Genomic DNA, 16,296 nt, shown 5'->3' with positions numbered 1-16,296 from the left:
ATCCATGTGAGGCAATCGCTCTACTACTGAGCTACAACCCTAGACTGGAATGTGGCTTTTGAGTCCTGATAGTTTAATTTTTATGGCTATAGGAGGAGAAAAAAAATACGAGGACCATGTGCTGAGCATCTCATTTTCTTCTCCACTAAAAGCCTATGTGAGGTGGGGCTAAGACCTGCTTAAACCACTTCCTAAAGATATGAAAAAAAAAAAAAAAAAAAAAAAAGATCTCCTTGTAGAGTTGGCCTATTCCTTGCTGGGGCAGGAAGGTACTTGGTGAACCCAGAGCACTTATTGTTGCAGAAAATGATGAAACTTTACAAGATTAAATCTGAATTCATGAAAGATTGAGTAAGTCTATTTCACTTATTTTTCAATCATGTTCATATTGTCTAATTTATTGTATCAAATGACATTAAGATATGGACTTTTAAAAAATAAAACTGAGGGGCTGGGATTGTAGCCCAGTGGTAGAGTACTTGTCTAGCATGTGAGGTAATGAATTTGATTCTCAGAACCACATATAAATAAATGAATAAAATAAAGGTCCATTAACATCTAAACAATTTTTTAAAAATAAAACTGAAGTTACCTCAAGGATCACAAAGCCCATGGAAATATTCTGGTTTCTTTTGGGGTTAATTAAATCCAAAGAATTGTACACTTTTTTAAATAATTTCTTTTAGTTGTCAGTGGACCTTCATTTTATTTAGATGTGGGGCTGAGAATCAAACCCAGTGCCTCACACATGCTAAGCAAGCACTCCACCACTGAGCCACAACCCCAGCCCAAGAGTTGTACATTTTAAGAGCAAATTTTGGGCAGGCAGGGTTGTAGCTCAGTGGCAGAGCACTTGTATAGCATGTGTGAGGCACTGGGTTTGATCCTCAGCACCACCTAAAAATCAATAAATAAAATGAAGGTAATTGTGTCTATCTACAACTAATAAAAAATTTTTAAAGTACATTTTATGATATATAAATTTTATCTTAGCAAGGCTGCAATTAAAGGGTACAGGATAGCAAATCCAATTAAAATAGCACTGTCAAGACAACCTTGACCAAGCTTGTCATTTTATATTTGAGAGAAAAAAAGCCATAATTTTCTTTTAACTAGCCCTGAAGAAGAAAACTTTGGGGAATAAAAGCCTGAGTCAGAAATGATGGCAATATTCAGGCCTGAATAAGGGTGATTTACAAAACTATTTTGAGGGAAAATTTAATAAGACATTTGAGTAGAGAATCACCAAGACTACTTGATTTAATAACAAATATATAATACCTTGGGCTTAATATAGTGGAACTATAGATTATAATGGAAATGGTACCAAAATAACAGTCTAATTATATCCTTAACATAAATTCATATTAAACTCAAGTCTACTCAGTAGTAAATAGTACCCCATAAAATAAAATTATTGCAGGGATGTCCATGAAGAGCCTATTACTTCCGAGTAATATAACAAAAAAATGGCACCTTTATGACTTTATATCTTAAATTGGTGAGGAGTGGTAGCATATGCCTATAATCCCAGCAACTTGGGAGACCGAGGCAGGAGGATCCAAAGTTCAAGATCAGCCTCAGCAACTCAGCAAAACCCTGTCTCAAAATAAAAATAAGGGCTAGGGATGTAGCTCAGTTGATACAGTGCTTGCCCCACATGCACAGGCCCTGGGTTCAATCCTCAGCACCACAAAAATAAATAAAAAGAATTTAATAGAATAGTCACTGTTCAAGGTTTATTTGATATTTCAGTTGGTATGACACTTGGATAGCTGGTTGCAATGTTCATTTGTAGATCTTTCTTTTACATTATATGGAAATGCACACTACAGATACATATAATACACAAAATAAAATCCTTTAGAACAGTTATACATAAGACATGTGATATTGGATTTAACATTGGATCCCAGGATGTGACTGAATGAAAAAAAAAAAAAAAACAAAGTTGGACTAGGCATGTTTGATGAAGGTATATCACACAACATGCACAATGTTGTGCAACATTGGCAGTGGTATCTCAGAGATGGTGGAACTATTTTACACTATTTTAGGACTACACAAGTTAAGTACTATCCAGCATCAGGATATCTGTAGGGTTTTATACACCATTCCTATTTCTAACTTTAGAAAATTGATGTTTTTCCCAGGCCATCTGCTTTAATCTCAGAACAGATAAAAAGGACAACATGCACACCTCCAACTAAAATCCTGTTGTATCCTAGAAAGTGAAGTGGTATGACATTAGAAGCCTTTAAAACTGCAGCTCTTTTTGGATTCCCCAAAGTGTATCTGCACTCTTCTTCAAACGTGCCTCCTCCTCAGGAGTCAAATTCACCTTCACAACATCTGAGATTCCATTTTGTCCCAAGATGCAAGGCACACTTAGAAAAACATCATCCTTTATTCCATAGAGACCCTGAAAACAAAAAGAAAATAATTTACATTTTATCTATACAATCTGAGGTTTCCCAAGACTTACATTCTTTGCCATTATGAAGCTTATTTGACTTAATAAGCAGAAATTTATTTCCAGATGTTCACTTATATAATCAAGAGTGTAAAAGAAAACCACTAAAACACCAACAACATATATATATTAAAAGAAAAACTATTATTATACACAGTATTTCCCAATATTTATTATGCAACATTGTGGTAAGTAACAGTGATTTCTATTTTTCCCAATGGCAAAATCTGTCTCCTATAGACTTCTATCTATTTAAACATAACAAGTTTTTCAATCAAGTTATCAAGTATATATGTGTGGACATTTATCCTACATATCAATCATTTATTTCCAAAGTTCTGAGTGCATTAAGTTATTTCACTTCAGTGAACAGGAATTCCATTAACCTAACTGCTTTATCAGAAGAATCCTTTCTAAAAAACCAGGAAATAGGGCTGGGGATATAGCTCAGTGGTAGGGGGCTTTCCTCACAAACACAACAGCAACAGAAACAAAAGCAAATCAGAAATAAGTATTCAAATACAACATATCACTACATGGACCTACCTTAATCATGGTGGAAATTGGATGCACCCGTCTAAGATTCTTCATTATACTTTCTGCCAAATCTGCCACAGACAGTCCAATGGCCCAGGATGTATAGCCTTTTAGTTTGATCACCTCATAAGCGCTACAGAATAGGGAAGGGTAAGGAAGAATAGGGAAGGGCAGGAAAAAACAGGAGGAAGAAACAAAGGAAAACAAAGGTTTCACTGAACACATGCTTTATAGTAAATAATGCCCAAAAGTTGCATTATACTTCTAAGGGTAACCCTTGCATATACACCAGAACATCACTGAACAGGAATGTTTACAACAATACTATTAGGAATGGCAAAAAAAAAAAAAGTAACAAGTACACTGCCCTCCAACAGAATGAATAAATTGTGGTATTCTGACACAAAGGAATATTACATAACTGTCATAACTAATCAACTATAGCTACATAGTGGTAAACTGATGATTATTAGAAATATTGAGCCAGGAATAGTGGCGTAATCCAAGCAATTCGGGAATTTTAGAGTTGGAAGTTCAAGGCCAACCAACAACTTAGCAAGACCTTGTCGCAAAAAATAAAAAGGGCTAGGGTTGGATGTAGCTCAGAAGTAGAGCATCCTTGGGTTCAATCCCTAGTACAAAGGGGGGTTGTGTGGGATGAAGAAATGTAGTACTAAGAGTGGTAGTAGCAAAGAAAAGAAAAAAAGAAGGGTACTACTGGATTTTAAAAAGTAAATCCAGGGCCGAGGAATGGTGGCACATGCTTGTAATCCAGTGATTCAGGAAATCAAGGCAGGAGGATAGCAAGTTGGAGGTCAATTTAGCAAGATCCTGTCTCAAAATAAAAAAAAAAAAAAAAATGGGCTGAAGATGGTAGCTCAGTGATAAAGAACCCCTGGGTTCATTCCCCATTGCTGAAAAAAAATAAAAAATAAAAAAGAGCACACCCAGGGGCAGCTGAGGAAGTAGCTCAGTGGTAAAATGTTTGCCTAGCATGCTCAAAAGACCAGGATTCAATTGCCAGCATTTCAAATGAAAACGGTAAATATAGAACGATTAAAAGATCGCACACAGCATGTTGATTATAAGATTATTTCAATTGGGAGTGACAGGGAGATAGTTGAATAGGGAGTGGGGCAAAAATTCACTTCCAGTATTTTCAAACACCAGCAGACTAATAATTCTGACCCAAGGAATATTATACCAGCTGATAGCTAATGTTAAAGTCTCTTGGCTGGGTGGTAGGTTCACAGGTTTTACTTAACTAAACAAATACAAATGAGAGAGCCTTGCTAGACCAATTATGAAAATATAAGGAGCTCTAGTGGCACAAACAGCACATAGTACTTGTATAAAAATATATCCTGAACCAAGGACTAATTGATAGACCTAAGGTCCACACATAATCACAGTTTACAAGTAAATAATGCCAAGTAGAAAACTTCCCTATTTCAACAATTTGTTAGTAAATTCTTGTTAGTGTACCATATTTCTAGCATATCTAGACCTGGGCATATAACTTTATTACCATCTGAATAAAGAAGCTATCTGTGTGTATGTGTGTGTGTGTGTGTGTGTGTGTGTTTTCCTGGGGATGGAACCCAGGGCCTTGCACATGCTAGGCAAATGCTCTACCTCTGAGCTATATCCCCAGTTCTTTTTTCTATTTTATTTTGAGACAGGATCTTGCTAAATTATCCAGACTACCCTCAATTTTGCCATTCTTCTGCCTCAGCCTCCTGATATATAGGTGTGTGCCACCACACCCAGATGCTAACTATGTTTATAATCTCAAAGAGTATAATAAAAACTTGGGCTGGGTGTGGTGGCCCAGGCCTGTAATCCCAGAAGCTCAGGAGGCTGAGGCAGGAGGATCGCAAATTCAAAGCCAGCCTCAGCAATGGCAAGGCACTAAGCAACTCAATGAGACCCTTCTCTAAATAAAATACAAAATATGGCTGGGGATATGACTCAGTGGCCAAGTGCCCCTGAGTTCAATCCCTAGTACCAAAAAAAAAATAACTTGGATTTTAAAGGTTTTTCCTGCCAGGTACAGTGGCACATTACTGTAATCCCAGCTACTCAGGAGCTAAGGCAGGAGGATCACAAGTTTGAAGCCAGTCTAGGTGACTTGGAGAGACCTGATCTCAAAATAAAAAAGTCAGGAAGGTAGTGCACCCTTGTAATCCCAGAATTTAGGAGACTAAGTGAGGCAGAGGATCACAACATCAAAGCCAGCCTTAGTAAGGCCCTAAGCAATTTAGCAACACTCTATATCAAAAGGGCAGGTGGGAATATAGCTCAGTTGGTAGGGTGTTGCTTGCCTTGCATGCACAAGGCCCTGGGTTCAATCACCAGCAACATACACACACACACTAAAAAAAAAAAAATAAAAAAAGCCAGGTGCTGTGGTGCAAGCCTGTAATCCCAGAGGCTCAGGAGACAAAGGCAGGAGGATAGAGAATTCAAAGCCAGCCTCCAGCCTCAGCAATTTAGAAAAATCCTGAGCAACTCAGTGAGACTTTATTTCAGCATAAAATACAAAAAGGGCTGGGGTTGTGGCTCAGTGATAGAGTGCTTGTCTACCATGTGTGAGGCCCTGGGTTTGATTCTCAGCACCACATGTAAATAAATAAAATAAAGGTCCATTGACAACTAAAAAAATATTAAATGAAAAAAAATTTTAAAAAGGAAAAGGGCTGGGGATGTGGTTCAGTCAGTGACTGAGCATCCTTGGTTCAATCCCCAGTACCAAAAAGATTAAAAAATAAAAAGGGCTGTGGATATAGCACGGTCTTAGAGCACCCTGGGTTTAATCCCCAGTACCACCAAAAAAAAAAAAAAAAAAAAAAAGTTATTTCTAAGTGAATAAATCATATATGTTGAGGTAAAGACTCATATCCCAGTAGGGCAGACAAACTTATTTGTTGAATTTTAATAGTTTAAAATACAAGCAAAGATTTATCAGATTACAGAGAATTATGACATTTTAAAAAAGATTTTAGCATTAAAAAATACCTGTAATTTTTAATATTTTTATCTGTTTATGGGTGTTTTATTTCTCTGGGATCCATTATATGAAATTGCTGGGTTGTATAAAAAACTCATTTTTAATTTTAACCAACTGTTTTCCAGAATGTGGCACCATTTTACATTTCAACCAACAATGTATGAGGAACCCAGTATCTGCTCTGCATAATCTTGCCAGTATTTGGTACTCTTATTTTTTATTTTAGCTACTTTTTTTGTTGTTTTTACCTTTGTCTTTCTACTATGATCTTTAACAAAGCTTAAGAAAACAAGGGTTGCCAGGCTCCCACATGCCTCTGATCCCAGCTATGCCAAGGCAGAAGACCATGGCAAGTTTGAGACCAGCCTGAACCATTTCAAAATAAAAAAGGAATTAAAAAATGACTGGGATTTAGCTTAGCAGTAGAGCACTTGTTTAGCATGTGCAAGGCCCTGGGTATTCCTAGTACCAGTGGGGGGGGAAAAAAAAGAAAAGGAAACAAGTTATCTCCAAGTATTCAGACACAAACACTATTAAAATAGCAGGGCCTGGTGGCATACACCTGAAAGGGCTAAGGAAAATATTAAAGATCTTCCCTGTCCACGTGCCTGCCAGGACCTTCACACATCCCTGATGGGACATCTAAAGAATGCTGACTTCCTAGTGGGTTTGGCTGGCTCACTCAGACACTCACTTACCTCAAGGCCACCACTCCCTCCCTTGGAGATCTGGCCAGTACTAGTGGGGATGAAGTGTCCTTGAGGGGATGGGTAGTTGTTAGAATGAAGCCTTCTTTGTTCTAATTTGTATTTAAGAAGCCCCACTGGGGTCTCACCACTGGAGAGGATGCTCTGCTGGGGACTTCCTAGTCAGGAACCTGAAAAGCTGCCCAGGAACTCTCCTGTTCCATGACTTCAGGTGTCAGTGTTTCCCACATGCTGGTGATAATCTTTTTCTCTTGCCTATCACTTTTTCTTTTACTTCTGTATTATTACTAAAATAAATGCCATCTTGTATAAAGAGTATATTTTTATTGTCTTTTGGATCTGACCTGCCAAATTCATCATCTGCACACACAGGGTAGCACTTTAATGTTACAACCTGTAATTCCATTAACTTGGGAGGCTGAAGCAGGAGGATTTCAAGTTCAAGGCCAGATTATTTTAGTGAGATCCTGTCTCAAAAAAATTTTTAAAGGGGTAGGGGATGTTGCTCAGTGGTATAGTACCCCTGGGTTCAATCTCTAGTATCACAAAAAAATTAAATCTTTTATATAAAAATAATAAATTTTAACCTCCTATATTGCCAGATTATGAAACTTATTACCTGTCAACCACCTGCTTATGAACCTCTTTCCAATGTTCCTTATCTGCATCAGTGCCTAAATCTGGGTGCAGATTCTTCAAGGAGACACCAGCAACATTCACTCCACTCCACACAGGTACTAAAAGAAATTGTACAGCACAATTATTTTTATGCATCAAGATACTATTTTTAATTCTCTTATCTGCTGAAGGGGATTACACACAAATGGTCAAAACCAATGTCCTTACTATTAGATTTTCATTTATTTAGATTATATAACAAGAATTATATATTTCAACCCATTTCCCTCATTTTGGAATGTTTAGTTCATATATTTGAAATATAAGGATGGCACACAAACATAAGGGAAATTTTATTGGCATAAGGAACTCAGAACTCTGCACAGTACCAAAATATTTTCTTGAACTCCACTTGGGGTGGCTGACCTTTTCAGGAACAAGCAGTTCAAGTCAAGTATAAATGACTAAAGTTATCATAAGAACTATGGTTTTCACATGTTGGGGGTTATGGGATGTACAAGGATAAAGTGTGTGATAAGCATACATGAGGACCTAGGTTCGATTCTGAAGAAATAACAAGTCTAGTTATTTACTTCCATAGAAGTAAAATTTCATTCTGTTCTCCTTGCCATAAAATGTCATATAAAATGGCTAAAATCTTAATTCTTAGCATATAATTATATAAATAGTAGATTCCAGGAAACCAGTCTATCCTGATTAAGGGATACTTGACTAAGGGTCTAATTTAATAATAAAAATACCTGGATTTTTTAATGTAATCTTTTTGTAAATAAAAGCAGAAAATAATTCATGCTTACCACTAGAGTCTCCATGCTCCCCAAGGACCCACCCATGACAACTTAATGGGTGAACTCCCAGCCTTTCCCCCATCAGGTAACGGAATCGTGCTGAATCCAGATTGCAACCACTTCCAATAACACGGTTTTTGGGAAAGCCACTTATCTTCCAAGCCACATAGGTCAAGATATCCACTGTGAAGACAACATTCAGGCAAAGACATTAGGTAATTCATTAGATAATGATTAGCCACTACAGATATATGGTTCTATACGGATCTTGATACTACTCATGACTAATTGATATTTTTGTTAATATTTTTAAGTCTCTGTACTACATATCAAGTCTACCAAGCAGTCAAGTATTATTTTATGAGAATAAACTACACCAATTAAGAGAATACAATTATTCATAAACTTATTTCATATATAAGATCTTGGGTAAATAACTGATTTTATGTTCCAACTATGTTCAGAGGCATTCTGTTCCTTTAATGTTTTATCCCTTTAATGTTTTATCAATAACTATTTTACAAAAACACTCTCAGGAGGGTAATGCAACAAGAAATAAATGAATATATACATGTATATAGAATATAACATACTATCAATTTTACTATAGCTCATGTTTTATGCTGTTAAGTCTCACCTGGATTGGAAACAACAAGCAACTTGCAATGTGGGCTGTATTTTACAACATTGGGAATGATGAACTTGAAGATGTTCACATTACGCTGGACCAAATTAAGACGGCTTTCTCCCTCTTGCTGACGTGCCCCAGCTGTGATAATGACGAGCTTGGAGTTTGCAGTCACATTATAGTCTAAAAAAACGAAACAACGATCAGATGAATACCTTTAAGAGAACTGTTAACTAGCCAGCAAAATTTGTTTCTCTTTTTAGTACTGAGGATCAAACCCAGGGCCTCACACACATGTAGCAAGCACTCTGCTGCTGAACTGCACCCCCAGTCCCTCCCTTTTTCTTCAGGTTGGAGACAGGGTCTCCCTAAATTGCCCTTACAGGCCTTAAACTTTTATTCCTCCTGCATCAGCCTGTAGAATCGCCGAGATCACAGTATTATCACTACACCTGGCTTCTGTAATTTTATGCAGGTTTTATATATATGGCAGATAAATGCCCCCACTGCCTCCTAGACATTTCCCTTTGTTTTCAGGTTTTCTATTTTTTATGTCAGATGGGTAATGCACTGATATTCTAACAACGTTTAGAGAAAGACATATTTCACCCAACGCAAAACCCAACCATCACACTTATGAACTGAAAACGACCAGTGTATACCTTCCTTATAGTGTAATTTTAGTTACATTATAACTTGATATAACTATGACTGAGAGAAACAGGAAGAAATCAAGTTTATGATTCTCATATATCAACTTCTCAGATATCCCCAATTCTTCCCCTTCGTTCAATGTTCTTATTCTTCATTGCTCCTAAGTTTACTTAACTACTTGATTACTAAAAAAGGCAGAGATGCTTTTACACTTAACGAACATATTTTGCTTCTAGATACCCAAAGGCATAAGAGGATTAACCCTAGGAGTTGCTAAGGACTTTCAAGTACCAAAAGACACTATTTGGGCCCAAATCCCATTTCCCAGGCTGGTGCTAGTTAAGTGTGAAAGGGTCAAGTCAAAAATATCTGAACAGCCTCATTTATTCTGATCTCAACCTTGTGTTACTGTGTGAAAGGAAGGGGAGGAATAAGAACACTTAAATATCTGATAGCTGGGGATGTAGCTCAGTGATAGAGTACTTGCCAAGCATATATATGCAAGGCCTAGGTTAAATGCTCCAACACCACAAAAGAAAAAAAAGTATTTAAAGCAATGTGGTTAAATATGCACCTAAAGATTGAAACTTTATTCATTACATTCTAGTTCAGATGGTTTCCACATAATACACTAACTGGATTTCCATAAACCATTTAGTATAGATTGAACTTTGATATCCATAGGTACCAATGTAAATATATTTTAAGACTCCCCTATCCAGTATGAAAAAGAAAAGCTTCTAAGAGCTAGGACTTTGAGATGAATAAAAAAAATTTACATCTGCTTTTTTCTGATTTATCCAAGGTTGCCTGCTCTTGAAGACTGTTAAGAGGGACTGCAGCCATGCAACCAAAACCCTCAACAAAGGCATCTCCAAGTTCCCTGTGATGGCTGCAGATGCTGAATCCCTAGAGATCACCCTGGACATCTTGCTACTATTATGAAGACAAGAATGTGCCCTGTATGTTTGTGTGCTCCAAGTGGGCCCTAAGGCGGGCCTGTGAGGTCTCCAGGCTTGTCATTGTGTGTTCTGTCACCATTAAAGAAGGCTCTCAACTGAAGCTGCAGATCCAGTCCATTCAGCAGTCTATTGAAAGTCTCTTAGTCTAAGCCTGTGGCTTCTGCCCTGCTCTCCCCACCAACCTCTCCACCCCCAGGTTTTGTGTCATATTGTCTATCTTAGCATGTAGTCAGTAGCTTTCTATTATAAAATATTGTACAAAAAGAAAGTTTACAGCTAATGTGGACTATAATATAAAACTTTTTGAAATCAACCTTTGCCAGAGACAATTTTTGGTGTTCTAAGGAAAAGGCTGCCATGCTGGAGATCCATCATCTCTCCCTTCAATTTATCTTCCATGACATCAACAAGAGCAAGTTCATCTGCCAAGTCCTAAAAGACATAAAATTTTTAGTTAAATGGGAGACTTTCATTTCAAGATTTTTGGAATGAAAAATTTCTCTTAATTCTGACACAGGAGAGTTCTGCTATTTTAGTATCGTGTTAGTTCAGGATATACTTCAAAGTAGAGGCACACTGCCATTTTTTTTAAGCTGACGCACAGATGGTCTATACATAGCACTATCTCCCCTCTGAACCAACCTCTTCAGAAGTGCTACCACTGCTGGTATGGAAATGGAACAATCAATAGTCATAAAACTGCAACTACCTCCAATAACACTGCTTTCTAATTATGAAAAACTGCTTTATTTTCTATCCCAAATTCAGTTTTACATTGAATTCGCTAGTCATTAAATAGGTGATATGGACTAGTATCAACAATTGGTGCACACTTGTATTCCTAGCAGCTTGGGAGGTTGGGAGGCTGAGAGGCTGAGGCAGGAGGATCACAAGTTCAAAGCCAGTCTCAGCAACTTAGCAAAGCAACTTAGTGAGACCTTGTCTCAAAATAAAAACAAAAATGGCTGGGAATGTGGCTCAGTGGTAAAGTGCCCCTGGGTTCAATCCTTGGTCCCCCCTACCACCACCATTAAAAAAAGTGATAGTCTGAGTAATTCTCTAGTTGTTTTTCATATCTGAACCAATACTTACAGTTTTGCACAAATATAAGACTTGTGCCTTGCATAATATTGGTTAACAGTTTCCTTACAACTGAACCTATAAAAATTCAAAGGTGCATCTTAGACCAGGAGCACCAGCAACAGTTACCTTCAAATCATCTAAAGCACAAGTGGTCAGTGGGTACTCTTACCCATACCTGAATCAGAGGCCAAAGAAAAAGACCACAGGTGGTTCATACATATAGGGAAAACAGCATCAATTTTTGATCAAGTGGGTAAGGAATAAGAGTTGGTGTGTTATGTGGCTTCCAAGAACAAATACAGAGGGGCTAGGGTTGTAGTTCAGCGGTAGAGTGCTCACCTAGCATGTGTGTGCAAGGGCTTGGGTTTGATCCTTAGTACCACATAAAAACAAATAAATTACGATCTCTGCACAGATCATTTCTGCCTTCAGTCCCTTCTTCCTTCAATTCATTAATGTTCAGAATACAGAAGTCATATTTCACTCTTATAAACCTGAACTTAAAAGTATTTTAATATTGAAAGGTGCTTCAATTATTTTTTATATCAGGTTTGAACACTGTAAAATGTGTTCTTTACTCACAAATTCTTTTTCTAATTTTTAGTCCCATAACTGATAACAAAATTGTTAAACAAAGGTGGTGGTGTTTCCCATGTGATTCTCCTTTGCTAGCAAGGCAATAAACCTTTTTCCTTTTTCTCAAAACCATGTCCTTGTTATTAGAGTGGCATCAGCAAGGAGCAAGCTTTTAGCAATACACTCTCTCCCTAAGAGTGTCCCTTTTCCTTTTCCTATCCCTATCTCTTCTAATAAACTCATGCCTGTTTAAAAAAAAAAAAAAAAAATTCCCATAGGATGATTTTAATTTTACCATATGTAACTGTTATTTTCAATTCAAAAATTACTTTAAGAGAGTCTGACTCATTTAAAGGCATGAACTCTTCCTTTTATTTGGATATATAATTAATTTTAGAAAATGTAACCTTTGACACTTTTTATTTCAGATAACACTGTTGATACCTCACCATGTTTCAAACGTTGTTTCACATTAAGTTCCTTGAATGAGTGCATGAACCTTCATATTTTAATGTACAGTGACAATCCAATTATTGGGGAGGGTGGAGGACAGGATGGAGCCAAGGCATCAGCTTCCAGAGTGATGGACTCTCACTTACCTTCATTAAGATACTGATGGCACAGGCCATGCCAACAGCACCAACCCCAACAACTGTAATCTTATTCTGGGGGACCTGTTCTTCCTTAAGAAGATTCACAATCAGCTGATCCTTGAGACTTGCCATCTTGGACTTGGAACCAAAAGGAATCTATAGGGGAGAAACAATGTCACTGCATCCTCTTGAAATATTGTTTACTTACCAAGAGCTGTTCTTGAAAAAGGCTTACTTTACTTTCTTTTGGGAATCTGCCACTGAAATTCACAAGAGATGACTAAAAATGGAGAGGGAAAAACCTAAAGGTGGCAAAAAGGGTTTAAAAGTCTAATGCCAGGGTTTGGTCTGACCAGGATCTGATGTGAAGGACCTCACCTTGGCATGAAAAAATAATATCGAAGTTTGGGTGTAAGTATAGCCTCCTGAGGAATCACTCATCTTGGCTTATTAGCCCTTAGAAGGGTAGGCCGCTCTTCAGACAAAATCAGTGAGCCACCCACACTGGGCAGCTATCTTTCGGCCACTCAGGACCCTAAAGCAAGTACAGTGCAAAGCCCCAACTAAGGACCAAAAGTACAAGCAGAAATCGCCACTAACGGCCACAAGCACAACCCAAAAGCAAAGGAACGTGCTGTGAGGTCGGCGCCTGCGCACACTGCACACTTGCTTGCTTTCCTCCCCATGTGGCACAAGACTTACGCCCCGCCCAGATCCGGAAGATCCCGACCCAGGAAACTTGCGCAAGTGCGCATGCGCTTTTGCTTTCCGGAGGTTGCGGAGTGGGGTAGAGAAAGCAGCAGGTTGGTGGCTGTGTGCCATTAATAGGCTGTAGGCTGGACCGTGGACGCTGAGGGTGGAGAGGGTAAGCCCTCCCGGCCCAGCCCTCAAGAAAGTGTAGGCTATCTGCAACCATCTATTGTGTGGGTCAGAGGGAGCATGCTCCAGTCAGACTTTAGACCTTACTAATGCCCTGAAGCACATGTGAACAACGTGAAGCTGGGTTGGCAGCCTCCCTGGCCTGGCGGTTAGCCAGTCACACTTCAAATCGCAATACCAGGGACTAGGGTCTGTTAACCAAGCAGGAGGGAGGAGCCACGTGTAGCTTCAGCCGTGGTCCCTGTTGCAAAGTCATGAGGCCTGGTATGAGGAAATTTTGTCAGCACAGGAAGTGCAGAAATGGCTGCAGAGGTTTGAAGCCGTAAAGTTAACAGGTACTTGGTGGAACCCTTGAATTCCAGAGCTTGGGGAGGGAATCTTCCACTCTGCCCATCCAACCCTGCACTGCACTCACTGGAGGGAATCACATGTTACATCCCCCCCAAACACCACGCCTAGTTTTGACTCGGTCCTAAAGGGCAAAAATATCAGACAGGATCTCTAGGCAGGCAGCCCAGAGTCGCCAAGATGGAATCGGGTCTCAAATCACTGCTATTTCTAGATAGCCTTGCATGGTTTCTGCAACTTTTTGGCTAAAGGGAGGAATTCTCCTGCAAAGAACCGGTCTCACTGAAACCTTCAGTCTTCTGCTCCACGGCTCCCTTCTATGGTAGGGGCAAGACTGTGTCTAGGGGTAAGAGCCTTGCAGAACGAGGATCTACCCTCCCCACCTCTGCCACTCACTCACTGTGACCTTAGAGATGCCCTCTCTCCCAACTCTAGGTTTTCCCCTTTGCCAAAAAGAGATGGTACTATTCTCGATAGACCGGTCTGAGGTGCAGAAGTACTGCAACTCTGCCTGCTTCATCTTTGCACGCACCTCGTTTAGTACAGCCTCTGATCCCCCAGCAACTTAATAAATATCACTTACGCAAAGAGCACCCTATAGTCTAAAGGCGACAGCAATCCCCATAGACTCCACCTCTCCAGCGTCCCAGGGCAAAAATTCAAATCGCGCAGCACTCAGGGTTTCTCCGGCATCCAGGAACCCTTCCCCAGACGAAGGGTTTGGGAGCTCAGGGATAGCCTGAGCTCCCAAAACCAGACCACAAGTTTTGCGTTGTTCGCTAACTTCAAACCCGAAGGCATTCTCCACCCTCAGATCTATGATCTCCTGTCCTTCCTCATCCACCCGGAATATCAACCCTGGGTTGGGTGGCGTCACTCGCTCTGCTACCCAGCAAGGCCAGAGGCCAGAGATGCCGCTTAGGGCAAAAGCCTAGTGTGGTGGACGCCAAGCCCATGCGTGGTAGGCCACCGCCCACGTCTCCGAACTCAGCTTCTGGGAAGCGGCGCCTCTCCCCGACAGCAGGGACCCCTTCGCCGGCAGCGCGGGCCAGCGGAGCCATAAGCAGTTGCTCTCCCTCCCCTCCGGGTGCAGAGTACTCGGGGTTGACCGTACCAGGAGTGCAGTTGAGAGGGCTTCAGGGGCGCGCAGCAATAGAATCCGCACTCTGCAGCAGAGTCTCCGGCACTCAAGGCTGGGCGCGGGAGGGGCCTTAAATGGAACCTCGAAGCTGACGTCAGGAGTGGAGCCAGGCGGACGTGCGGGAACCCACGTGTGGGTTGGGCTGGGGGCGGGCACCCAGCCGGGCGGGGCAGTGGAGAGGCCCTGGCGGCGCGCGCAGCCGGACAGCGGACCCGCGGGCCAAACCACGTGCGCCGGGACATCTAAGGGAGTGCCCAAAGCCCCACGCTGCCCCTCCGGCCTTGGGAGCCCGTGCGATATCCGTGAGCCAGAGTCAGGCAGACCCTCAGCTTCCTCTTCCGTAAAATTTGCACGTTACTCTCAAGAAATCCCTGATCTGTTTCTTCATCGCTGTTTCCAAATGCCTGGGACAGCTTCTGGCGCTCCCAAACATTTGTTGAATGAAAGAAGGAAAATACCTAGCACAGCGTCAGTTTGACCGTCTGACGGAAAAGGACGTCTCCTTTTCCCCTACTGCCAAACCTTCCAAGTCCGAAACTCACAAGGGAGACTTTGCCTCTCTGGTCTTGCAGAGCGATTGAGGTCAAATTTACCTTCTTGTCTGCATCTTCCCATTGTCCCACCCCACGAGGATGAGTCCCAGCCATACCCAAGAATTGTTGGTGCTGCGTTTTATTTTAATATCTCTCCACCACCCTTCTCCATCCCCTGTAACCACTATTCTACCCGCTACTTATGAGTTCAAATGTTTGCTTTTGAAACACTTTTACCTCTGCCTTTTTTCATGCTAGTTGTTTTATCTGCCCCATTCATCTCTTCTTTGCAGGGTACCCATCTTCTAGTGTTCCCCGACTTTGGTATAATATGAAATATACTTGATAAAGTTCTGGAATTTCCTTAGTGATAAGAAAATCCAAGTGAATATAGGGTACTGTTAGACTTACCCACTAACCTCCAGGAAAGTGGGTAGTGGCTGGAGATTAAACTCTATAAAAGCTTTAAAAATTCTTCTGGGGAGTGAACTTGGCTTTCAGGCTTGCAGGCTTTCCAGCACACTAGGAGAATGGTTTACCATTGAGCCACACCCCCAGCTCCAAAGTTTCTAAAAAGTCTTGAACATTGGAAGTGCTGGGAGGTTAGAGTACCCAGAGAGGGCAAGGAAGCTGGGTACTTACACCACCATAACCTTGCCCTATGCATCTCTTCCATCTAACTTATCATCTGCATCATTTGTAATATCTTTTATACCAAATGAGTTGAGGATATGGCTAGTGATAG

General features: G+C 40.4%; 1 protein-coding gene and 1 non-coding gene across 3 annotated transcripts; both read right to left on the bottom strand.

The window, feature by feature from the left end:
- Nucleotides 1-1,712: 1,712 nt before the first annotated feature.
- On the bottom strand, nt 1,713-15,080 carry Ldha (lactate dehydrogenase A). Of its 2 annotated transcripts, none has more exons than XM_076846973.2 (8): nt 14,992-15,080; nt 12,657-12,806; nt 10,713-10,830; nt 8,792-8,965; nt 8,164-8,337; nt 7,347-7,464; nt 3,020-3,143; nt 1,713-2,422 (listed from the first exon to the last, which is right to left on the bottom strand). In XM_076846973.2, exons 2-8 carry the CDS (start codon nt 12,780-12,782, stop codon nt 2,258-2,260), a joined length of 999 nt encoding a protein of 332 aa, XP_076703088.1. In that variant the 5' UTR covers nt 12,783-12,806; nt 14,992-15,080; the 3' UTR covers nt 1,713-2,257. The 2 variants fall into 2 exon arrangements, with proteins under 2 accessions (XP_076703088.1, XP_076964977.1); XM_077108862.1 differs by lacking the exon at nt 14,992-15,080 and adding an exon at nt 13,029-13,106.
- On the bottom strand, nt 9,335-9,434 carry LOC143393307 (small nucleolar RNA U13). Its single transcript, XR_013090600.1, has one exon. It is a non-coding gene; the product is annotated as a small nucleolar RNA U13 (small nucleolar RNA).
- Nucleotides 15,081-16,296: the final 1,216 nt, after the last annotated feature.

This window comes from Callospermophilus lateralis, chromosome 2 (genome assembly GCF_048772815.1).
Source record: "Callospermophilus lateralis isolate mCalLat2 chromosome 2, mCalLat2.hap1, whole genome shotgun sequence".
Lineage (NCBI taxonomy): Eukaryota > Metazoa > Chordata > Mammalia > Rodentia > Sciuridae > Callospermophilus > Callospermophilus lateralis.
The sequence above is the reverse complement of the archived record's forward strand: the minus strand, read 5'-3'. Positions and strand labels throughout refer to the sequence as shown.

What these genes read in the sequence shown, in the direction of transcription:
- Ldha (XM_077108862.1), bottom strand. Translation starts at nt 13,091, where the DNA reads ATGAGTGATTCCTCAGGAGGCTATACTTACACCCAAACTTCGATATTA. An exon ending in CCATCAGTATCTTAATGAAG is followed by an intron (nt 10,831 to 12,656) that starts GTAAGTGAGAGT and finishes TATGTCTTTTAG; the next exon opens with GACTTGGCAGATGAACTTGC. An exon ending in CATAAGCAGGTGGTTGACAG is followed by an intron (nt 3,144 to 7,346) that starts GTAATAAGTTTC and finishes CCTATTCTGTAG; the next exon opens with CGCTTATGAGGTGATCAAAC.